The sequence below is a fragment of the Eubalaena glacialis genome, chromosome 14, assembly GCF_028564815.1.
Source record: "Eubalaena glacialis isolate mEubGla1 chromosome 14, mEubGla1.1.hap2.+ XY, whole genome shotgun sequence".
NCBI classification, from domain to species: Eukaryota; Metazoa; Chordata; class Mammalia; order Artiodactyla; family Balaenidae; genus Eubalaena; species Eubalaena glacialis.
The window spans coordinates 27,598,259-27,623,224 of record NC_083729.1 but is presented as its reverse complement, the minus strand read 5'-3'; the positions used below and the strand labels follow the sequence as shown (position 1 = coordinate 27,623,224).

Below are 24,966 nucleotides of genomic sequence, written 5' to 3'. Positions count from 1 at the left end.
AACAAATATATGCTGAGAGAGAGAGAGATGAGTAAGGGCAAGAATGATTGAAGAAATGTATGAAGCTCTAAAAGCTGTGCTAAAACTGAGGAAGATATCACTAATTCCAGAATCATATGACATGCTTTTATGTGAAAGTTTAGCATCCATCAAACTATCCTATTTTTGAAAAAAATTGTTCACTAAAAGTGAAGAAACTTACAGATGACATACAAAACCTCTCCGGGAATGTTTAATTTTAGTTATTCCACTCTCAGTCCTCATCTAACCCTCTGAGCCATTCCTTAAAAATACTTCTCCCGGCCGCCGCCGCCGCAGCCTCCGCGCCGCGGCTTGAGGGCGGGAGGCTGGGGGAGGGTAGCGGAGCCGGCGCCGCCGCCATGTTGGGTCTGAGGCGGCTGCTGTAGGCGCCTACGGAGCAAGCGGGCGTGCGGAGCGGCCACAGCGGCGCGGGATCTGCCTCTCTGCTAGCGGCCGGGAGCGGCGGCGGCGCCGGCGCCATGAGCGGGGGCACCCCTTACATCGGCAGCAAGATCAGCCTTATCTCCAAGGCGGAGATCTGCTACGAGGGCATCCTCTACACTATCGACACCGAGAACTCTACCGTAGCTCTCGCCAAAGTTCGGTCCTTTGGTACAGAAGACAGACCAACAGATCGTCCAATACCACCTCGAGATGAAGTCTTTGAATACATTATATTCCGTGGGAGTGATATTAAAGATCTCACTGTTTGTGAGCCACCAAAACCACAATGTTCTTTGCCTCAGGACCCAGCTATCGTTCAGTCTTCACTAGGCTCATCTACTTCTTCATTCCAGTCAGTGGGCTCCTATGGACCTTTCGGCAGGATGCCAACATACAGTCAATTCAGTCCAAGTTCATTAGTTGGGCAGCAGTTTGGGGCTGTTGGTGTTGCTGGAAGCTCCTTGACATCCTTTGGAACAGAAGCATCGAACAGCAGTGCCCTATCCCAAAGTAGTGCAGTTGGTTCTGCCTTTACACAGGATACAAGATCTCTAAAAACACAGTTATCTCAAGGTCGTTCAAGCCCTCAGTTAGACCCTTTGAGAAAAAGCCCAACCATGGAACAAGCAGTGCAGACAGCCTCGGCCCACTTACCTGCTCCAGCACCTGTTGGGAGAAGGAGCCCTGTATCATCAACCAGGCCTTTACCATCAACCAGCCAAAAAGCAATAGAGAATCAAGAGCACAGGCGAGCTGAAGTTCACAAGGTTTCAAGACCAGAAAATGAGCAACTCAGAAATGATAGCAAGAGACAAATAGTTCCAGGTGCTCCTTCAGCTCCAAGGAGAGGGCGTGGGGGTCATCGAGGTGGCAGGGGAAGATTTGGTATTCGAAGAGATGGTCCAATGAAATTTGAGAAAGACTTTGACTTTGAAAGTGCAAATGCACAATTTAACAAGGAGGAAATCGACAGAGAGTTTCATAATAAACTTAAATTGAAAGAAGATAAACTTGAGAAACAGGAGAAGCCTGTAAATGGTGAAGATAAAGGAGACTCAGGAGTTGATACCCAAAACAGTGAAGGAAATGCAGATGAAGAAGATCCACTTGGACCTAACTGCTATTATGACAAAACTAAATCTTTCTTTGATAATATTTCTTGTGATGATAATAGAGAACGGAGACCAACCTGGGCTGAAGAAAGAAGATTAAATGCAGAAACATTTGGAATCCCACTTCGTCCAAACCGTGGCCGTGGAGGGTACAGAGGCAGGGGAGGTCTTGGTTTCCGTGGTGGCCGAGGACGTGGTAGTGGCCGAGGTGGTAACTTTGCCACTCCTCGAGGATTTCGTGGTGGATTCAGAGGAGGTCGTGGGGGCAGGGAGTTTGCAGATTTCGAATATAGGAAAGACAACAAAGTTGCTGCATAGTCTGCAAACAAGTCTTTGAAAATAGATGGATTTTTAGCTCTTCGTGGTCCTGAGAATTGGTTTCAGTCTTTGAGAAGAATGAAAAAGTGAATTTGCTGTATATTTGTCACCAGCACTGGGTTTTTGTTTGTTTGTTTGTGTTTCTGCTTAATTTCAAAGATACAATACAGTTAATTTTGGGGGTGGGAGGGAAGGCTCATCTTAATAAATGAGCATTAAATATATTTGGAATAGCAGAAGGTTAAGTAATTTCTTATGTATAGTTAAACTAAAGCAGTACTCCAGTGGAACTTATAAGTATTTTTTCATCACTGAAAGGATTTTTCTTATCACTAAATTGTATTTGGCAATTATTGTGAGTTGCCTGCAGATAGGGCCGTGATACTGTTTTGAGCCACAGAAGGAAGGGTCTGTGTGTCTATGTGTCTGTGTGTCTGTCTGTATCTTTCTTTTTCTTTCTTTCTTTCTTTTTTTGGAAATCCTGTAATAACCCTTCTGAGGTAGCTTATTTCGCCAATTAGGGTGCTGGATGGTAGAGAATTTTGTCAGTCAACTATGTACACACAGTAAATACTGTTTCTTAGGCAAAGGTAACTTTTTTATATAGTTGTAAAATTCCATTATATTCCATTGCCAAAGAAACATTAAGAACTTTGTATAGCTGTATAAAAAGCAACTAATTTTTTAAAGAATAAACATTTTAAAGTCAGCAAACATACTGTGTCCTTGCAGAAGTTGATGTGCTGAGGAGCAGAGGTATGGGTGGGTCTTTTTTTCATAGCTTTTCAGGCTTAAGATTGTTGATTTTGATTTTTTTTTTTTTAATGTTTGGAACGTAAATGAAGATTTGATACATTCTTTCATTATCTAAAAAGGGTAAATTACTTATGCTCATTGTAAGAACTTTATTTTGTAGCAAATGGCATATCACAGGATTTATCCACATAATAGATATTTTCAGTATACAAATGTAAATAATCATAGATAAGAATGTACTTAGCTGTATTTTCAAATAAGTAACCCCCCCCCTTTTTTAAGACAATAAAACTAGGTGTCAATTAAAAAAAAAAAAAAAAAAAATACTTCTCCCAAGAGTCTTGTATAGTTTTAAATGAAACACATAAGTTCCAATGAAAATTAGAACTGCAAGTAAACTCTGAACTTAGAAGTTTTTTTTTATTTTAGTTGTTAAAGTTTGCATCCAAATCATTTTTAAAACTTCAAGGTTTATCTAAGCCATCCAGTCTAATATGAGGAGATGACCCAGGAATATTCAAATATAGATTTATAAGATTAGAAAACTTAATGAATTTGTCCTACAACTCAAGGCTATTCCGAAAGAAGACAAAAGTGGGGTGGATTCCCAAATGGAAAATATGCAAGAGAGACCACAGGTTCCAAAAACGAACTCTTACGCCACTTATTTTCTGGTGTTCTCATAACAGCATGCATATTAAAGATTTGATCCAAATATTTAAGAACAAAAAGTAGGAACAACCTAACTCTCCCTCAGTAGAATACTGAATAAACTGTGGGTCTTTCATGCAATGGAATAATATGCACTAGCTAAAAAATGAAAGAACGAAAAGCTCAAATCCCTCTTCCCATTCTTTTCTTCTTCCCTTCTTCTCACTTTTTCTCTTCGTCTTTCATCCCCTTCTCTTTTATTTCCCTCCCCACTCCTCTCTTCTCTTCTCTTCTCTTCTTCTCCCTTCTTTTCTCCTCCCTTCCCTTCCCTTCCCTTTTCTTCTTCCAGATCACGTCCCTTCCATTCCCTTTTTGGACAATTCAATCTAGAAACCTTTAGGTGACACCAAGCAAGGAACCCATCCACACTTCTTACAGGTGATAGGAGTCCACAGCTGCCAGGAGTAGTGTCAGAGCCAAGCAGGGTGAGGAGGGTTTCAGCCCAGTAGATTCCTATTTATCTCCAAATTCCAATCCAGAAGTCACCTCCTCCAGCAAGCTTTCCTTTCCTTTCCTTCATGATCCAAACACAAGTAGATTTAATTTTCCCTCTTCTGAGCTTCCAGAATATTTTGCCCATGACTCTAATAACGCACTCTTATTACAGCTGGTGTTTAAACTGGTTCTTTCTTCTGCTAAATGGTGAACTCTTTGATAACAGTGACTATATCTAATCCATTTACATCTTCAGATCCTATGATGCCTTGAATTTGTAAAATGGAGTTGAGTAAATGAAGAGCACTGGCAAAGGAAGTATGGGTTTTGGATCTAGATAGATAAGAACTCAAATACAAGTAACATCAATGACCATACTCAACAACACTGAACCTCAATTTTCTCATCTATAAAACACTAAAATACTGGAGGGGGAAGACAATCTCCAGGTTGTTAAGATGGTTAAATAAAATAGCACATAAAGTACTAAGCACAACGCAAGCCTGGTAGTCACACAATAAACACAACATAACAGTGTCTTTGCTGCATACAGGCTGTGATTCTGGAAACAATCAGTTGTGTGGCGTTAGGCTAACATTTTCCTCCTACCACCTCTGTTGTATTTATATACATTAGTTCACATGGGATGAGGTTACTTCTAGGGAAAGAACTCCTGTGGTCCCCGTAACAATTTAACTGGAGAAAACTGGTGGAGGAAGGGGAGAGGGGAAGTAGCAGAAGACAAATTGTGAAAAGAGGAACCATCAGGTCTAGAAAAAAAATCCCACCCTGGGGTGGGATATGTCAAGTTTGTAACTCTTATAATTACATAGAATTGAATATACTTTCTCACGTCACATATCTTCAGGTGACTACCCACTGGACACTGTGCCTTCAGTGGAGAACCACTGTTCAAGAGAGTCTCAGTAGTAGGACCTGGGGTTAGAAGGAAGCAGTTGTCTTGATTATAGCACTTGGATGTCACCTGAGCCGCCCACCCCACTCACCTAAGAAATCAGCATATCCTCTGGAAAGACAGAAGTTGTAGTCATAACTTAAATAGGCATCTCATTAAATCTTCTAACTCCTTAAGGGCCAACTAACCTGTTGCAACTAACCCTAAGTGATCAGAGAGGTAACATTCTCCTGTGGTATCAGGAACAGTTAATTGGTTTTAAGCAATGAAAACAGACTCTGGATATCTTAGCCATAGAAGGAAAGTTGATCCACCTAAAGCCAGAAAGGACAGAAAGCAGAGTAGCTTCAGGACCACTGTCAGAATCTCATAGATAGTCTCTTGGAGGCAATACCACTGGAATAACAACTTCCTTCCAACAATGTGTCCCTCTATGCAAGGTGCAAATTTCCTGGAGACTGAGTCAGCCCATCCTAGCTTCCATCATGGAGACACCTGTAGGCCATGTGTGTGCAAAGCACTGTGATAAACAATCCCACTAGACCACATGGAAGGGGGGGGGTAGGTCCACAAAGAAATGGTAGGATGAAGAGTATAAGAAACTGGATAGAGGGGGAGAAGAAGATGGCGGAAGAGTAAGACGCGGAGATCACCTTCCTTCCTACAGATACATTAGAAATACATCTACACGTGGAACTGCTCCTACAGAACACCCACTGAACGCTGGCAGAAGACGTCAGACCTCCCAAAAGGCAAGAAAATCCCCACGTACTTGGGTAGGGCAAAAGAAAAAAGAAATAACAGAGACAAAAGAATAGGGACGGGACCTGCACCTGTGGGAGGGAGGCGTGAAGGAGGAAAGGTTTCCACACACTAGGAAGCCCCTTCGCGGGCAGAGACTGCGGGTGGCAGAGGGGGGGAAAGCTTCGGAGCCACAGAGGAGAGCGCAGCCACAGGGGTGCGGAGGGCAAAGCGGAGAGACTCCCGCACAGAGGATCGGCGCCGAGCAGCACTCACCGGCCCGAGAGGCTTGTCTGCTCAGCCGCCGGGGCGGGCGGGGCTGGGAGCTGAGGCTCGGGCTTCGGTCGGAGCGCACGGAGAGGACTGGGCTTGGCAGCGTGAACACGGCCTGAAGGGGTTAGCGCACCACAGCTAGCCGGGAGGGAGTCCGGAAAAAAGTCTGCAGCTGCCGAAGAGGCAAGAGACTTTTTCTTGCCTCTTTGTTTCGCGGCGCGCAAGGAGAGGGGATTCAGAGCGCCGCCTAAACGAGCTCCAGAGACGGGCGCGAGCCGCGGCTATCAGCGTGGACCCCAGAGACGGGCATGAGACGCTAAGGCTGCTGCTACCGCCACCAAAAAGCCTGTGTGTGAGCACAGGTCACTCTCCACACCGCCCCTCCTGGGAGCCGGTGCAGCCCGCCACGGCCAGGCTCCCGTGATCAGGGGACAACTTCCCCAGGAGAACGCACGGCGTGCCTCGGGCTGGGGCAATGTCACACCGGCCTCTGCCGCCGCAGGCTCGCCCGACATCCGTATCCCTCCCTCCCCCGTCTGAGTGAGCCAGAGCCACCGAAGCAGCTGCTCCTTTAACCCCGTTCTGTCTGGGCGGGGAACAGACGCCCTCAGGCGACCTACACGCAGAGGCGGGTCCAAATCCAAAGCTGAACCTCGGGAGCTGTGCGAACAAAGAAGAGAAAGGGAAATCTCTCCCAGCAGCCTCAGAAGCAGCGGATTAAAACTTCACAAACAACTTGATGTGCCTGCATCTGTTGAATACCTGAATAGACAACGAATCAACCCAAATTCAGGAGGTGGACTTTGGGAGCAGGATATATTAATTTTTCCCCTTTTCCTTTTTTTTTTTTGAGTGTATATGTATATGCTTCTGGGTGAGATTTTGTCTGTATAGCTTTGCTTTATAATAGCTTTATTTTACTTCACTACATTTTATCCTCTTTCTTTCTTTCTATTTTTTCTCCCTTTTATTCTGAGCCGTGTGGATGAAAGGCTCTTGGTGCTCCAGCCAGGCATCAGGGCTGTGCCTCTGAGGTGGGAGAGCCAACTTCAGGACACTGGTCCACAAGAGACCTCCCAGCTCCACGTAATACCAAACGGCGAAAATCTCTCAGAGATCTTCATCTCAACATCAAGACCCAGCTTCACTCAATGACCAGCAAGCTACAGTGCTGGACACCCTATGCCAAACAACTAGCAAAACAGGAACACAGCCCCATCCATTAGCAGAGAGGCTGCCTAAAATCATAATAAGGCCACAGACACCCCAAAACACACCACCAGACGTGGACGTGCCCACCAGAAAGACAAGATCCAGTCTCATCCACCAGAACACAGGCACTAGTTCCCTCCACCAGGAAGCCTACACAACCCACTGAACCAACCTTAGCCACTGGAGACAGATACCAAAAACAACGGGAACTACGAACCTGCAGCCTGTGAAAAGGAGACCCCAAACACAGTAAGATAAGCAAAATGAGAAGACAGAAAAACACACAGCAGATGAAGGAGCAGGGTCAAAACACACCAGACCTAACAAATGAAGAGGAAATAGGTAGTCTACCTGAAAAAGAATTCAGAATAATGATAGTAAGGATGATCCAAAATCTTGGAAATAGAATAGACAAAATGCAAGAAACATTTAACAAGGACGCAGAAGAACTAAAGAGGAACCAAGCAACGATGAAAAACACAATAAATGAAATTAAAAATACTCTATATGGGATCAATAGCAGAATAACTGAGGCAGAAGAACGGGTAAGTGACCTGGAAGATAAAATGATGGAAATAACTACTGCAGAGCAGGATAAAGAAAAAAGAATGAAAAGAACTGAGGACAGTCTCAGAGACCTCTGGGACAACATTAAACACACCAACATTCGAATTATAGGGGTCCCAGAAGAAGAAGAGAAAAAGAAAGGGACTGAGAAAATATTTGAAGAGATTATAGCTGATAACTTCCCTAATATGGGAAAGGAAATAGTTAATCAAGTCCTGGAAGCACAGAGAGTCCCATACAGGATAAATCCAAGGAGAAACACACCAAGACACATATTAATCAAACTATCAAAAACTAAATATAAAGAAAACATATTAAAAGCAGCAAGGGAAAAACAACAAATAACACACAAGGGCATCCCCATCAGGTTAACAGCTGATCTTCCAGCAGAAACTCTGCAAGCCAGAAGGGAGTGGCAGGATATACTTAAAGTGATGAAGGAGAAAAACCTACAACCAAGATTACTCTACCCAGCAAGGATCTCATTCAGATTTGATGGAGAAATTAAAACCTTTACAGACAAGCAAAAGCTGAGAGAGTTCAGCACCACCAAACCAGCTTTACAACAAATGCTAAAGGAACTTCTCTAGGCAAGAAACACAAGAGAAGGAAAACACCTACAATAACAAATCCAAAACAATTAAGAAAATGGTAATAGGAACATACACATCAATAATTACCTTAAATGTAAATGGATTAAAGTGTCTCCCACCAAAAGACACGGACTGGCTGAATGGATACAAAAACAAGACCCATATATATGCTGTCTACAAGAGACCCACTTCAGACCTAGAGACACATACAGACTGAAAGTGAGGGGATGGAAAAAGATATTCCATGCAAATGGAAATCAAAAGAAAGCTGGAGTAGCAATTCTCATATCAGACAAAATAGACTTTAAAATAAAGACTATTACAAGAGACAAAGAAGGACACTATATAATGATCAAGGGATCGATCCAAGAGGAAGGTATAACAATTGTAAATATTTATGCACCCAACATAGGAGCACCTCAATACATAAGGCAAATACTAACAGCCATAAAAGGGGAAATCGACAGCAACACAATCATAGTAGGGGACTTTAACACCCCACTTTCACCAATGGACAGATCATCCAAAATGAAAATAAATAAGGAAACACAAGCTTTAAATGATACATTAAACAAGATGGACTTAATTGATATTTATAGGACATTCCACCCAAAAACAACAGAATACACATTCTTCTCAAGTGCTCATGGAACATTCTCCAGGATAGATCATATCTTGGGTCACAAATCAAGCCTTGGTAAATTTAGGAAAATTGAAATCGTATCAAGTATCTTTTCCGACCACAACACTATGAGACTAGATATCAATTACAGGAAAAGATCTGTAAAAAATACAAACACATGGAGGCTACACAATACACTACTTAATAACGAAGTGATCACTGAAGAAATCAAAGGGGAAATCAAAAAATACCTAGAAACAAATGACAATGGAGACACGACGACCCAAAACCTATGGGATGCAGCAAAAGCAGTGCTAAGAGGGAAGTTTATAGCAATACAAGCCTACCTCAAGAAACAGGAAACATCTCGAATAAACAACCTAACCTTGCACCTGAAGCAATTAGAGAAAGAAGAACAAAAAAACCCCAAAGCTAGCAGAAGGAAAGAAATCATAAAGATCAGGTCAGAAATAAATGAAAAAGAAATGAAGGAAACAATAGCAAAAATCAATGAAACTAAAAGCTGGTTCTTTGAGAAGATAAACAAAATTGATAAACCATTAGCCAGACTCATCAAGAGAAAAAGGGAGAAGACTCAAATCAATAGAATTAGAAATGAAAAAGGAGAAGTAACCACTGACACTGCAGAAATACAAACGATCATGAGAGATTACTACAAGCAACTCTATGCCAATAAAATGGACAACCTGGAAGAAATGGACAGATTCTTAGAAATGCACAACCTGCCGAGACTGAACCAGGAAGAAATAGAAAATATGAACAGACCAATCACAAGCACTGAAATTGAAACTGTGATTAAAAATCTTCCAACACACAAAAGCCCAGGACCAGATGGCTTCACAGGCGAATTCTATCAAACATTTAGAGAAGAGCTAACACCTATACTTCTCAAACTCTTCCAAAATATTGCAGAGGGAGGAACACTCCCCAACTCATTCTAGGAGGCCACCATCACCCTGATACCAAAACCAGACAAAGATGTCACAAAGAAAGAAAACTACAAGCCAATATCACTGATGAACATAGATGCAAAAATCCTCAACAAAATACCTACAAACAGAATCCAACAGCACATTAAAAAGATCATACACCATGATCAAGTGGGGTTTATCCCAGGAATGCAAGGATTCTCCAATATACGCAAATCAACCAATGTGATACACCATATTAACAAATTGAAAGAGAAAAACCATATGATCATCTCAATAGATGCAGAGAAAGCTTTTGACAAAATTCAACACCCATTTATGATAAAAGCCCTGCAGAAAGTAGGCATAGAGGGAACTTTCCTCAACATAATAAAGGCCATATATGACAAACCCACAGCCAATACTGTCCTCAATGGTGAAAAACTGAAACCATTTCCACTAAGATCAGGAACAAGACAAGGTTGCCCACTCTCACCACTATTATTCAACATACTTTTGGAAGTGTTAGCCACAGCAATCAGAGAAGAAAAAGAAATAAAAGGAATCCAAACCGGAAAAGAAGAAGTAAAGCTGTCACTGTTTGCAGATGACATGATACTATACATAGAGAATCCTAAAGATGCTACCAGAAAACTACTAGAGCTAATCAATGAATTTGGTAAAGTAGCAGGATACAAAATTAATGCACAGAAATCTCTTGCATTTCTATACACTAATGACGAAAAATCTGAAAGTGAAATTAAGAAAACGCTCCCGTTTACCATTGCAACAAAAAGAATAAAATATCTAGGAATAAACCTACCTAAGGAGACAAAACACCTGTATGCAGAAAATTATAAGACACTGATGAAAGAAATTAAAGATGATACAAATAGATGGAGAGATATACCATGTTCTTGGATTGGAAGAATCAACATTGTGAAAATGACTCTACTACCCAAAGCAATCTACAGATTCAATGCAATCCCTATCAAACGACCACTGGCATTTTTCACAGAACTAGAACAAAAAATTTCACAATTTGTATGGAAACACAAAAGACCCCGAATAGCCAAAGCAATCTTGAGAACGAAAAATGGAGCTGGAGGAATCAGGCTCCCTGACTTCAGACTATATTACAAAGCTACAGTAATCAAGACAGTTTGGTACTGGCACCAAAACAGAAATATAGATCAATGGAACAGGATAGAAAGCCCAGAGATAAACCCACGCACATATGGTCACCTTATCTTTGATAAAGGAGGCAAGCATATACAGTGGAGAAAAGACAGCCTCTTCAATAAGTGGTGCTGGGAAAATTGGACAGATACATGTAAAAGTATGAAATTAGAACACTCCCTGACACCATACACAAAAATAAACTCAAAATGGATTAAAGACCTAAGTGTAAGGCCAGACACTATCAAACTCTTAGAGGAAAACATAGGCAGAACACTCTATGACATAAATCACAGCAAGATTCTTTTTGACCCAGCTCCTAGAGAAATGGAAATAAAAACACAAATAAACAAATGGGACCTAATGAAACTTAAAAGCTTTTGCACAGCAAAGGAAACCATAAACAAGACCAAAAGACAACCCTCAGAATGGGAGAAAATATTTGCAAATGAAGCAACTGACAAAGGACTAATCTCCAAGATTTACAAGCAGCTCATGCAGCTCAATAACAAAAAAACGAACAACCCAATCCAAAAATGGGCAGAAGACCTAAATAGACATCTCTCCAAAGAAGACATACAGATTGCCAAGAGGCACATGAAAAGATGCTCAACATCACTAATTATTAGAGAAATGCAAATCAAAACTACAATGAGGTATCACCTCACACCGGTTAGAATGGGCATCATCAGAAAATCTACAAATAATAAGTGCTGGAGAGGATGTGGAGAAAAGGGAACCCTAGCACTGTTGGTGGGAATGTAAATTGATACAGCCACTATGGAGAACAGTATGGAGGTTCCTTAAAAAACTAAAAGTAGAACTACCATACGACCCAGCAATCCCACTACTGGGCATATACCCTGAGAAAACCATAGTTCAAAAAGAGTCATGTACCAAAATGTTCATTGCAGCTCTATTTACAATAGCCAGGACCTGGAAGCAACCTAAGTGTCCATCATTGGATGAATGGATAAAGAAGATGTGGCACATATATACAATGGAATATTACTCAGCCATAAAAAGAAATGAAATGGAGGTATTTGTAATGAGGTGGATGGAGTTAGAGTCTGTCATACAGAGTGAAGTAAGTCAGAAAGAGAAAAAGAAATACAGTATGCTAACACATATATATGGAATGTAAGGAAAAAAAAAAAAAAAAGGCCATGAAGAACCTAGTGGCAAGATGGGAATAAAGACACAGACCTACTAGAGAATGGACTTGAGGATATGGGGAGGGGGAAGGGTGAGATGTGACAGGGTGAGAGAGTGTCATGGACATATATACACTACCAGATGTACAATAGCTAGCTAGTGGGAAGCAGCCGCATAGCACAGGGAGATCAGCTCGGTGCTTTGTGACCACCTAGAGGGGTGGGATGGGGAGGGTGGGAGGGAGGGAGATGCAAGAGGGAAGAGATATGGGAACATATGTATATGTATAACTGATTCACTTTGTTATAAAGCAGAAACTAACACACCATTGTAAAGCAATTATACTTCAATAAAGATGTTTTTAAAAAAAAAAAAGAAAGAAACTGGATAAACATAAACAGCAGTCTACTGCAATTCCTTTGGTCTGAGCAAGCTGCCAGGATGGTGCAACAGTATTAGGACCAAGACACTTTGTAGCAGGACTCTTGGGGGGGAATCAACACCAACAGAAGGGATTATTAAGCAGCATGGTGGCTGCAGGAGACCACCAGTTTGGACAGGCAGGGTCCCAGGGCAGGGCAGTAACATCTCATCACATTGCAGGTATCTTGACAGCAACAGCATGACACAGACTAGTCTAGTAGCAGAAGGGAACAAAAGGGTCAATTTGGGAGAACACGGAAGACCTCCCCTGAGAACTCTAAGAAGTACATAAAAAGTGGAAAGACTTGAAAGTCTGAGGTCCACCTGTCAGTTATGGAAGAGCCAATGAGTTCGTGAAATTCAGGAACTAATATTGAGGCACATTTGACTAGGAAATTTCAACTGACTCTTAGTTCTTTTCTGTTCTCCAAGAACAGAAAGGAAAAGGAACTGGATTCCAATGCCATGCTTATTCATGCATGGCTCTGAAAAGGAGGCACAGCTGCTAGTAACAAGTAGGGAGCAGTTCCTCCTCCCTGACAGATTCAGATACAAAAGAACAACTGACTCCATGAATAAGACTTGCCACATACAGGGCTCTCCCTACTTAAGCATGAAGGAAGAAAAATCAGGCAATTCTCAAATTCAAAATCCTTCCTCGGGACTTCCCTGGTGGTACAGTGGCTAAGACTCCACGCTCCCAATGCAGGGGGCCTGGGTTTGATCTCTGGTCGGGGAATTAGATCCCACATGCCGCAACTAAGAGTTCGCATGCCACAACTAAAGATCCTGCATGCCGCAACTAAAAAAAAAAAGAAAAAAAAAAAGAAAAAAGATCCCACATGCCGCAACTAAGACCTGGCACAGCCAAATAAGCAAATAAATATATATTTTAAAAGATCCTTCCTCACCCACACTTCCTACGGATATAATTTTGCAAAGACATACTGTGTCCATAAGTCAATTCAAAAGGAAGAAGGGATGGACCCTGCTTCGAATTACACAGTAAGCTCACATCCTTGCCTCACTCTAGCCATGCCCCTACACACTCACACACACACACACACACACACACATACTTCCATGCCTGTAAGAGTTAGTCAAAATGAACATCTAGAGCAGGATTAAGGGAGAAAAAATTTTTAATTTAAAAACCTGAAAATAGGGAATGAAGGAAAAGCAAGAGGTCACATATACGTATACACACACGCACACACATGCATTCACAGTTTGCCTAAATCATGGTTATGTTGATCACCAGATTAGAAGATGATGAAATAAGCAACAACTTCAGGTCTTTTTAATATATCAGTTAATTTAGCCTCCTTCTTGCCACCTGGGACCCTCTTGAATCCTTTCTGCGGCTGGCCCCCAGTAAGACAGCCCCTAAAGGGCAAGCCCAGCTCATTGCAAACTTTGGGTCAGGACTGCAGGAAGAGAATTTCCCTCTACATCTTTATTCAAATCCCTTGTTATTTTTAGAAGGTATAGTAAATAAAATTCTCACATTGCAGATGAGAAATCGTTCCAAAGGGGCTACTAGCAAATGAATTGTCCATTGCTTCTCCCCTCCACCACAGAACATTTGGGTAGGCCATTTAGGGAACCTGCTTAACTTGGTTATTTATATAACCCATAGTATACCAAAGTCTTGTCAAACGTAAGAGTATTTAAAATCTTCTGAGCACTGTTTAATACTAACTCCATGTTACTAAAAGGATCACATTAATTTCTAAAAATATTCTTCTATTTGATCCTGGCATTACTTAATTAGGAACTTTTGCATGGATGAAGACCTTAAACTCCACTTCAACTCTGTATTTGGGTTTCACTATTTACACAAACTTAACTTCTATGTTTGTAGCAGCTAAATATTTGCCATGAGATTATCTCTGCAGATCAGAATCTAATTTCTCCTGACTTTAAGAAGACCATGGCTTCTTCCATGAATACTTTATAGAGGTTCAGTTCTCAAGCCTTCTGGTTATAACCTTCAGAACCCTTGAGAGACCAAGGAAAGACAAGTTCAAAGATGAAAATTAGAATGTAAATCACATGAAAGCCTAAGAGTTTCCTCAGTGAGAGGAAAAAAAAAAAAAGGCAAATCATCATGTTCATAAATTCTGGAAAAAAACAATGAAAAATATTCTATACATGTTTTATATTGTTTTGCATCTTATTGCTATAGCTTTAAGTGATAAGCAACTTTAGGATAATATCTTCAATAAAAGTACCTTTAGCCCATGAGAGCACTAATAATTTATATATTAAAAAAGCAACATTTCATAAGAAACATGCAGTTCCATTAGAACTGCACATTCTTTGAGTCCTTTATGCTTTCCAGCAGGATTTTGAAATGTCTTTACAATTGTGGGGCTGTTATTGCTTGTCGTTTCACCAAATACGGCTTCACTGTCTCATAATTACTACTCAGAGATTTGATGGACCCACATGGAATTTGTTGTATTCTAACACAGAAATAAGAATCTCATTTTAAGTCGCCAATAAATACAAATACAAAATTTTGCATTGTACAGTACAAAAATATCTTTTCACAAAAGAGACAAGGGTTGCTAGGCAACCACGCAGCACAAGCTTTAGCATTCAAGGTAACAAAGAGACTACTGTGCTGCTACCACCTAAAGGTTCTTGCTTAAAGCAATGAAAGAAAACTGACAGTGAGAAGTTGAAACAGAGCTCAGAAACACTGCCATTCTCCCAAAACTGTATTTGAGCATGTTTTATTGAGTTTAATTGTTGATTTACAAAATAAGTAAAATAAGTACAATAAACCTTGTTTGGATTGTATTTCAGCTTTTAAAACTCAGCTGCCATTTGCTGCACGACTCTGGGTGTTATTTTCTCTGGGTGTTGCACTCTAAAGTTTATACTACGCACAAGCTTTTCTTTAAACAGGGTCAGTGGGAGGGAAAATACCTCTAAGAGAAATTTGCCTGTGGTGGCTTCAACTTGGTCTCCTGTCTTCAGAGTACCCTTGACTCCCAGACATCCAGTATCTGAGGTTGGTTTTACAGAATTAAACTGTTTCAACAATCCAATATCTTGGTGAGAATTAGTTCAAGTGTCTGGTGTCTTGTGATATTTCTGCCCCTTAAAAGAGGCCAGCTGTGAGAGAAGCCTGAAGAAGGAATCTCAAAGCGTTGAATTTCAGAAAGAGCAGCCCCTGGGTGAGGAGAACAGAGCTCGGCAGGCCACCATCCATTACTCCATCAAAAGCCCAGTACTGGGGGTAAAAGGATTACAATCCTTTATATCTATAGTACAGAGCAGTGTATAATTACGTACATAGTCTAGAGGCAAGCTGCCTGATTTAAGTCCTGGCTGTACCACTTACTAGCCTTGTGACCTCTGACAAGATGCTTAATCCCCTAACCATTAGTCTCCTCATCTGCAAAAAGGGTGGGGGGTGGGGGGTGGGGGTGGGGGGGAACTTACCTATCATATGATATTCGAGTGTTAATTGAAATAATGTATGTAAAGCCCTTTGCATAGTCGCTGACATGTAATAGGTGCACAATAAATGTTTATATTATTGATATTATTATGAAGGTCAATAACAAATAATGCTCAATCTCATTTCTTTAACTAAATACTTCCAGGGTACTTATTAACTAAATATCTAATGTGATAATATTTTGTTCCAGCACACAATGTAATGTAGGAATAAATGACATGGGGCAGGAACACAGAAGTGGCACAAGATCAATGTGATAAAAGACCATTAAATGTAGACCTGTACCTTTCATCATCCTGTACAACTTGGGGCCCCATTATTAAGAAATGGTGAAAAAGATAAATAAACCCTAAGACAGGATGGCCTATATATCTTGGTTCTATCTGAGTTCCTTGCATTTATGTAGATCAAGCTATAAGGAATTATGTATACTTAGGTCACCATGGAATTTCAGATTTTGGGCTATATATCTAAAGGAAAATTTCATCTATAGAAAATCAGGAACTACATTGGAGCTGAGGTGTCTCTAAGGGCTCAGCCACAGGAGTTCAAACATCCTAACTCCAGCTGGTGACACCATTCTGTGCTCTCCGGCCTGCTTCAAGCTCTTCCTTGTGTGCTCACAGCTTCTGTTTTTTTTTGTTGTTGTTCTTTTGGCCGCACCGCATGGCAGGTGGGATCTTAGTTCCCCGACCAGGGATCGAACCCACACCCCCTGCATTGGAAGCGTGGACTCTTAACCACTGGACTGTCAGGGAAGTCCCTCACAGCTTCTGTTATATGACATTAACTTCCCTACACCTCTTGATGGCCTTGCTGGCCCCTTCTTCACAATGACTTTCACTCTCTTCCATGGACAATGATAATGTACACATTACCTACTTTAAATCCCAAAACAGAGATTCTGGTTGCCAGCAAAAAGGTGAAAAGCACTGTAGTGGACAAATACTGGGATGTGTCACCCAGATCCCCTTCCAAAATAAAGGGATTTTTCCCCTAGCCACAGCTAGTGCTGCTGGCAGACAGCCCCCAGCCGTCAGCCCCCCTCAGAGATACACAGATTGCCTCAGCTAAAGAGAGTTGCCTCATCCAAGGCACTGTCCCCTTCCTGAGCAGCTGGCACTTAAAGAGGATAAAGGCCTAGTCCTCTTGTCCTGATTCAGGACATCTCTGAAGGGCCACTCCAGGTCCAGAACTCCCTACAGTATCTGCTGAGCCCTGCACTGAGACTGCATCACCATTCAACTGCTCCCTATGCCCACTCCTGCTTCCTTCCTTCTCTTCCTTCCCTTCCCCTTCCTCTCCTCCCTTCCTTTTCCCTCCTCTTTCCCAGATGTACATCTCCAGATCGCTCCTGGCGGACCTCCCTGTCCTTTGATCATCTCTGAGTCTGCTTCATGTGAAACCAATCAGTGAAGTGAGCATAACTCATAAATTGCACACATCGTATCTTCAAGCCAAACCATCTAGGTTGTCAACAGCCAGCTGAAGTACTGCCTGCCCCAGATTAAGTGCCCACTCCTGATCCAATAAGCTATGACCCAATAACCCCAAGATAAGGTTATATGTAGGAAACACCATTTTCAGAGTAGCAGGAGCTTTGAGGTAAGGGTGTGGCTCTTAGAGGGCGACAGGGTTGACTTTCTCTTACTATTTCCAGGGTAGATCCATGGATTTGTCCCTTTCTTTCTACAATCCACAGAATTCAGTCTGAGTCCTTTTCTTTTCACAGCTATCACCACACCCTCTGCTTCTTGGAGATCCTTCCCTATGCAAGAATTTCTAGCCTTTTTTTTTTTTTTTGGCTGTACCGCACAGCATGTGGGATCCTAGTTCCCAGACCAGGGATTGAACCCTCGCCCGCTGCAGTGGAAGTGGAGTCTTAACCACTGGACCACCAGGGAAGTCCCGCAAGAACTTCTAGAATAAAAACATCTCCACTTTACTGCTATCTAAAAATGTTCACTTTTGAGTTTGAGGGGTTTACTGCTAATCATGACAGGAAAACAGAAAGGAGGTATGTAAAACAGCAAATATAATTAACACGTTAAGAAGAGCTGTTAAAGAGATTTTCAGAAATTCAAGCTTGTGTTACTGCACTAATTAAAGACACTTCATGATACTTCTTATAAAATTTTTAAATATCCCTTCCTCCTCACATTAGTAATGACTGTATCTTCGTTAAGAACAAAGACTTTATTTTGTTTAAAATGATGTGTGCTCATTATGAAAATTAAAGTGGTACAGAAAAGTCTAACAGAAAGAAAAAATTGCCTAAAATCCCACCACCTATAAATAGCCATAATTAACGCTATGTGAATATTATTCTAGTTGTCTGTCTATTCTTATATGCAGAAAGATTGATTGACTTTTATTAAAATGAGATCATAATATGCATGCTCTTTTAACTTTAAAAAATATTTTAAATTTTATTTAACAAAAAAATAAATAAATGAAGTAAAATTGAAGTATTCCTGAATATTAAATATTTCTCCACTATAAGAAGTATTTCAAAAAAAAATCTCTCCAGTCAAAAAGTGATTACGAAAAGCTTTAAGTTGAAATAATTTCAATACGTGTTTCAACTTTAGATGCTTCCAATGGACTGACTTCCTACTATAAAAATGTGAGGGTGGTAAGCAGATCATAACACCTTCTGTTTCCCTCCTCACTCTTTGGCTCAGATTATATCATTATTTTTACATTATCAAGTGTGGCAAAAACTGCTTCTTCTTCCCCAATCTCCATTTTCCCCTTTTTTCAATTGTAATATAAGTTTGAGCTGAGTATAAAACATCCCTGCTAAAGACTACATTTCCCTGTCCCCTTTGCAGGTAGGTGTGGCCAACCGACCAAATTCTGGGTAACAAAATGATGGAGAAGTGATGTACGCAATTTCTGGGCCAAGCCTTGACAGAGAAGGAAACTGGCCTTGCCTAGATCCCTTTTCCACCTTTCCACAGGCTGGAACGCAGACCTGACGGTGGCTGCTGAAGCATCCATGTGGGAATATGAGATGAAAGCCACAAGCTGATGATGGCAGAATAACAAAGCAGAAGCCTGGGACCCCAATACCCTCAGCCACCAAACCAGCCCTGAATTGTCTACCCAGAATTTTGTGAGAATGAAATAACATTTCTATTTTATTTAAGCCAAATCATTTTTAGGTTTCTCATTATAGTATCCTAACTACATTCTAGCTAATATGTCAACTAATCCATCAACAGACCATACAACTATTGTCTATCCTGAAACCATAATTCCTAGAGTTAATGTGTCTTAGTTCCATATTCAAAGGCAGTCAATGTTCACTGCCATATCCTTTTACCATGGTGGCTCCATCCTAAATTCTGGGAGATTTCTTTCTTTCTTTGTCTTTATTTGGTTGGTTGGTTGGCTTGGTGGTATATTATTTTTCTGTTGCTACTGTAACAAATTACCAAACAAAGCTTAAAACAACACAAATTTGTTATCTTACAGTTCTGTACATCAGAGGTGAAAAATGGACTTCACTAGGCTAAAGTCAAGGTGTCTGTAGGCCTGCATTCCTTTTGAAGGCTCTAGGAGAGAATCCATCTCCTTGCCTTTTCCACCTTCTAGAAGCTATCTTCATTCCTTGGCTCATGGCCCGTTCCTCCAACCTCAAAGTCAACAGAATAGTATCTTCAAGTATCTCTCTGATTCTGACACGCCTATCTTCCTCTTTCATGTAAGAGGAAACTTCTGATTACATTGGGACCACCAGGATAATCCAAGGTAGTCTCCTCCTCTCAAGATCCTTAACTTAATTGCATCTACAAAGTCCCTTTTGCCATATAAGGTAATATATTCACAGGTTCTGAGGGTAAGGACGTGGGCATCTTGGTGGGGAGGGGGATATTATTCTGCCTACCACAGGTGGTTTGGTTTTGTTCTATTTCTTTAATCTCATCCAGTTGTTTCTAGAAAGGGTTCATGAGTGTTTTATTGTCTGAAGTATTTGATACACTAGTGAGAATGTATGTTTCCTTTCCACTTGAAAACAACCTGTCTGAATATTGTAATATTAGACCACTATTTTTTCAATATGGCACTCATTGCTATACTAAAAAACCTTGAAGACAGCATGTAATTTTTCTCTTTGTATGTGATATTCTTTTTCTACTTTGATTTGATACCTTAAGAATTCTCTCTTTATCCCTGAAGTTCAACCTAACCAGGCTATGTCTAGATGTCAATTGCTTTTTATTATTTTTTCCTAGAATACAGTATCTTTCTCCAATTTATTCATTCAGTTCTTTATTTCATGGAACTTTTCTTCTATTATATCAGTCTCTGAATACGTTTTCAGTTCCATTTGTTTAATTATGCATTTCAGGGTCATCTACCATGCTTGCACTGGATTCAATGTCTTTGCCTATGCTCTGTGTCTATTACTTTACATTTAATTCCTTAAATATCTTATTCTTTTTCATCTACATTCATCATGGTTATCTCAAGCCTTTTGTCTACATCAGCATTTTTATTTTCACCTATGCTAGTCTGTTTCCTGATGTTTCTAATCACTTTATTGGCTCTGTGATGTGTTGGTTTGGTCCTCAATGTGTCTTATGTGCTCCACAGCATCCTCATTATGATATCTATCATCCCTTCCCTGAGATAGTACATGACTGTCATTTCTATTAAGTTGCTAAATAACACAGAGCACTGTGGGGAATTTTCTTTTGTTCTGGGTCATGGTATCTCCCAGACTGAATTTATTGTTTGTTCCTTTGTATTTTTGTTCATGCTTGCTTTTACTGTTGCTGAAATCCGTTTTCATAGTTGCATTGTCATTTCTTCTCATACTATTCATATTCAATCTGAGCTGCTTTGTCCCAATAATTTTTCTCTGATATAGTGTGGGTTACTGTTTGTTTTTTCCCCTCAGCTATAAGTTCAAAGCTGGATATCTCATGTTTAATCATAGACTGTGTCACAGCACGCAGGTAGTTAATAATTAACTGCCTACACACTTCTATTTTTTCCCTACATTTTTGGCCACAGTCTTTCATTCACCTCTTAATATGATGACAATTTTTTTAAATCATTTTCTGTGGAGAGACTAGAAAAATAATTTAGTCTCTGCTAGAATATTTATCAAAATTTTCTTTTATTATTGATAGCTTTATCATTGAGAATTTCTTTTATCTTCAAAACTCATTCTTGGTAATATATAAACTTGGGGGAATATTATCAAATTTGGGATTCTCTATCAAAGTTCTTTCATATATAAGCTATCATATTTGAAGCATTTTCCATCTTCTGGCTTTTGGTTCCAAATTTTTCAAATCTTGTTTCTCCTGCAGCAGCCCCATATTTCCAATGCCAGTTACCATAGGACACTCTCATATCATGTGGCCTCTGGCTTTGTAATTGCTTAAAATGACTCCAGTAGGGCTTACACAGCAGAAGGTAGAAGTATTCCTGAAGGCAATTTCTACACTGGTCCAGCTAACAATAACATAAATATTTATAGATATTGCAAACCGCTTAAATATATCCCACTAAATCTAATCTCGTTATATCCTCAGTTCAATTTTCCCTTAACTAATTCACACACACACACAAAAATCACTGGCCACTCCACTGCTACCCAACACAAGGAGAAGCCAGAGTGGGAAAACCAGCTCTCTTAACTGATTGCAGTTAAAATATGTTCCTTTTGAAAATTTTACAAAAACACAAGATAATGTGGAATGATTGTGCTAGGGCACGTCCTGTGGCATTGGAAAGGACCTATAACAATGGGAGTATCTGAAGCTTAAACTTTATTACCTTCACTGTAAATCTACCTCTAAGTGAATGGACATTCTTAGGTCTTACAGTGTCTCTCCAATTCATATGAAATCCTGGACCCTTCCCTTCCTCACATTTCTTCCATTTACTCTTCTCTCCTCATTCCAATACTTCCAGTCAGAGGAGGGAAAAGATAAATCTACTCTTCATCTTCTTTCCAGAATTGAAGGTAATAGACATTGTTGCTATGATGATGTGTTCCTGCTAAACTTTATTTTCTGTAAAATTATGCACTAAAAATTAGAGAGTTTATGGGAAAAAAATTACATTTGGAAGAGTTCACGCTAAACCTGTGCAACTTCGTAAGCAGAGCAATAACACAACCAATATCAATCCAATACAAATACTAACCACAGTTAAATATCCACTGGTATTTGTTGCAAGATAATTCTCCATGGATTCCTTACTTTCTTACATAGTCCAGGCTTTCTGAGCAAAGGGCACTGACAAGCTCTGTTCAGGGATGACTGGTTAGCAAATCCAGGATAGAGAACATCTGGATAGAGACATTCCAGAATAGTAAAGTCCCCCTTCTCTCCCCTGAGAACATTTAAATATGTTCCAGGGATATGAGTAATAGTTCTCCAGTGGAGAGGATGGATAGGTCATCAGCAACTCTGATAAAAGCTCAGTCTCCTAATTCAAGATTTGTTTCCTTAATGAAAACCCACTGTATGTGCAGGCAGTATCTGGCCTTCATTTGCATCTCCCTGTGGGGAATTGGGGGATGGGGAAGTGATACAAGATGTTGCTCTGGCTATTTCTGCTGTGAGTAATAAACCATCTGCACCTCTGACCCAAGGGTCTTGTGTTCTTCTATACACACAAATATGTATATATACACATATACTATACACACACACATATAAGGTATATATATCCTGTGGCAGGTTAACATATTAGATTGCAAGTAGAGTAAAAGCTTAGACCCTTCACAGTCTGGTTTAACAGCATTTCACCCAACATAGTTATTCCTTAAATCTTAGGAATTTCTCTTTCAGATTTGGGTCATTAAGAGACCAATTTCATCAAAATTAAAAATCTGATCCAGTGTATAGCCTTTTCAACAATCAATTTTAACATAGAAGGTGATGTCCTTACAGTTTCTTCATCTGCACTCACAGATTTAACAAAGGGCTTTGTGTTTTAGAAAATGTAGTAGTTCTTGAAGACTAAACTAACTACGATTTGCACTCAGAGAAGAAATATTTATAAGATTTAAGACTTTTTTCTTAGGTTCTTTTATGTATTACCTAAGTACCTATAAATTTTCTCTTTTTTTTTTGGCTGCACCATGCAGCATGCGGGATCTTAGTTCCCCGACCAGGGATCGAACCGTGCCACCCACAGTAAAAGCAGGGAGTCCTAACCACTGTTCCGCCAGGGAATTCCCTAAGTTTTCTCTTTAATTGTGAGAAAGTCTGGCCCTGATCACTTCAAAATATTAATATGTTGGGGGGAAATCACACAAGAACCAAAAAAATTTCCGTCATTCTATATTAACAAAATTACATTTAAAAAATATGTCATAACAGAGAACACTGTGCTAGGAAAAATTCTCAGGGTTTGGTTTTTTGTTTGTTTGTTTTGTTTTGTTTTAGCTGGTTTAACCTAAGCAGCATAGGATCTAGTTTATGAGCTATACCCTGTTGCTCCAGAGTATTCATAATCTTTCTTTAGCCACCACTTTTTATACTGATATTAGCTTGTTCTCCTTTGTTTGGTTGCTACGTGAAACAATTTTTGCTGGCTTTTTTTTGTGGGGGGGGGAGGGCACAGGTAAAATTTGCTTGATGCGGTTCTCTTTCATGTTTCAAAAATAATTTTTCAGTAGCTAGTCATGATGCTATATAGTGCAACATAAATAACAACAGGCTAAGAATTAGGACACCTCCATTTTAGTCTAGTTTTCTGCCAAGAACTAACTAGGTAGTCTTAAGAACACAATTAATGTTCAGAACTCCATCTGGAACATATGGGATTGGACTTAGATATCTTTAAGATATCTAAGTGTGTGGTAAGTATGTGGTAAGAATACTAAACATGAGATCTACCCTCTTTTAACAAAATTTTAAGTGTATAATACAGCATTGTTGACTATAGGTACAATGTTAAATGTCTTTTAGGTTCCTTACAGTTTACAAAGTCTATGACCCACAGAAAAATGATGTAGACATACATTTCCTATTCCTCCCACTAAGTACAACTAAAAACTTTGGCCATCTTTAAACAAACATAAGAAGACTCTGAAAGATGGAGAGAAGCAGGCAGCTCTTGTGATCTGAGAAACAATTCAGTGGTGAGCATCTTGAGTTTTCTTTTTGCCACATATATCCCAGGCTAGGTACTAAGAAGCCAGAAACCCAGAAATGTCAATGACTGTAACAAAGCCAATACCCAATACTCCCGGCAGGTGGTGTCAAAGAAGGCCAGGTAGGGAAGTAGGACTTCAATTTCCACCAGGTGGTAACTTGTCCTCTCCCTTGGTGTCTGGGGAGACTGGACCTCCATCACCACCTGGCAGCAAAAGGCATCCCTCTCCTTCCCCAGTGGGACAGTGTCAGATTGGTACTAGTGGCAAGTCAGGACTTTTACCATTGCCCAGTTGTAATGAGGTCTCATCCCCAAGCCCCATGAAGTCAGTGGAGGCCATGTGAAGATCAGTAGCAAAGTGCCCCTCCTCCTCCCAGCCAGTAAGAAAACAGTAGAGGCCTAGGAGGGAGCTGGAACTCCCATCCCCACCCAGCAGTAATGAGGAGTCCTCCCATCTCAGTTGTCAACAGAGGTTGAGAGAGGAAGCTGGAATTCTACCCACACCTGGCAGTAATAAGATGGTGTCCCCCCAGTTCTCTGGCCAGAGCAGTGTCAGAGAAGCCAGCTAAAATAAAAGGTTTTTTAAAAAATGAACAAACAAACAAAGGTTTAAATAGGATCCAGAGTCTTATATTACTCAAAATATCTAGGTTCCAATAAAAAATCATACATACCAAGAACCAGAAAGATGTCAAACTTAATTTAAAAGCACAATCAACAGATGCCAACCCCAAGATGACAGAGGAGTTTAAATTATCTGACAAAGATTTTAAAGCAGCCATCTTAAAAATGCCTCAACAAGCAACTACAAAACACACTTGAAAAAGTGAAAGAAAAAAAAGAAAGTCTCAGCAAAGGAATAGGAGATATAAAAAAGAAACAAATGAAAAACTTTCAACTAAAACAATCAATACACAAAATAAAAAATTCGGTGAATAGGCTCAACAGCAGAAC

At 40.3% G+C, this 24,966-nt stretch overlaps 1 protein-coding gene across 2 annotated transcripts; it reads left to right on the top strand.

The window, feature by feature from the left end:
* Positions 1-311: 311 nt before the first annotated feature.
* LOC133104769 (protein LSM14 homolog A-like) lies at positions 312-2,028 on the top strand. 2 transcript variants are annotated; one of them, XM_061210572.1, is made up of 2 exons: positions 312-1,038; positions 1,219-2,028. In XM_061210572.1, the coding sequence occupies exons 1-2, from the start codon at positions 501-503 to the stop codon at positions 1,893-1,895; spliced, it is 1,215 nt and encodes a 404-aa protein (XP_061066555.1). In that variant the 5' UTR covers positions 312-500; the 3' UTR covers positions 1,896-2,028. The 2 variants fall into 2 exon arrangements, with proteins under 2 accessions (XP_061066555.1, XP_061066554.1); XM_061210571.1 differs by having other exon boundaries at positions 312-2,028.
* The last annotated feature ends 22,938 nt before the right edge of the window (positions 2,029-24,966 follow it).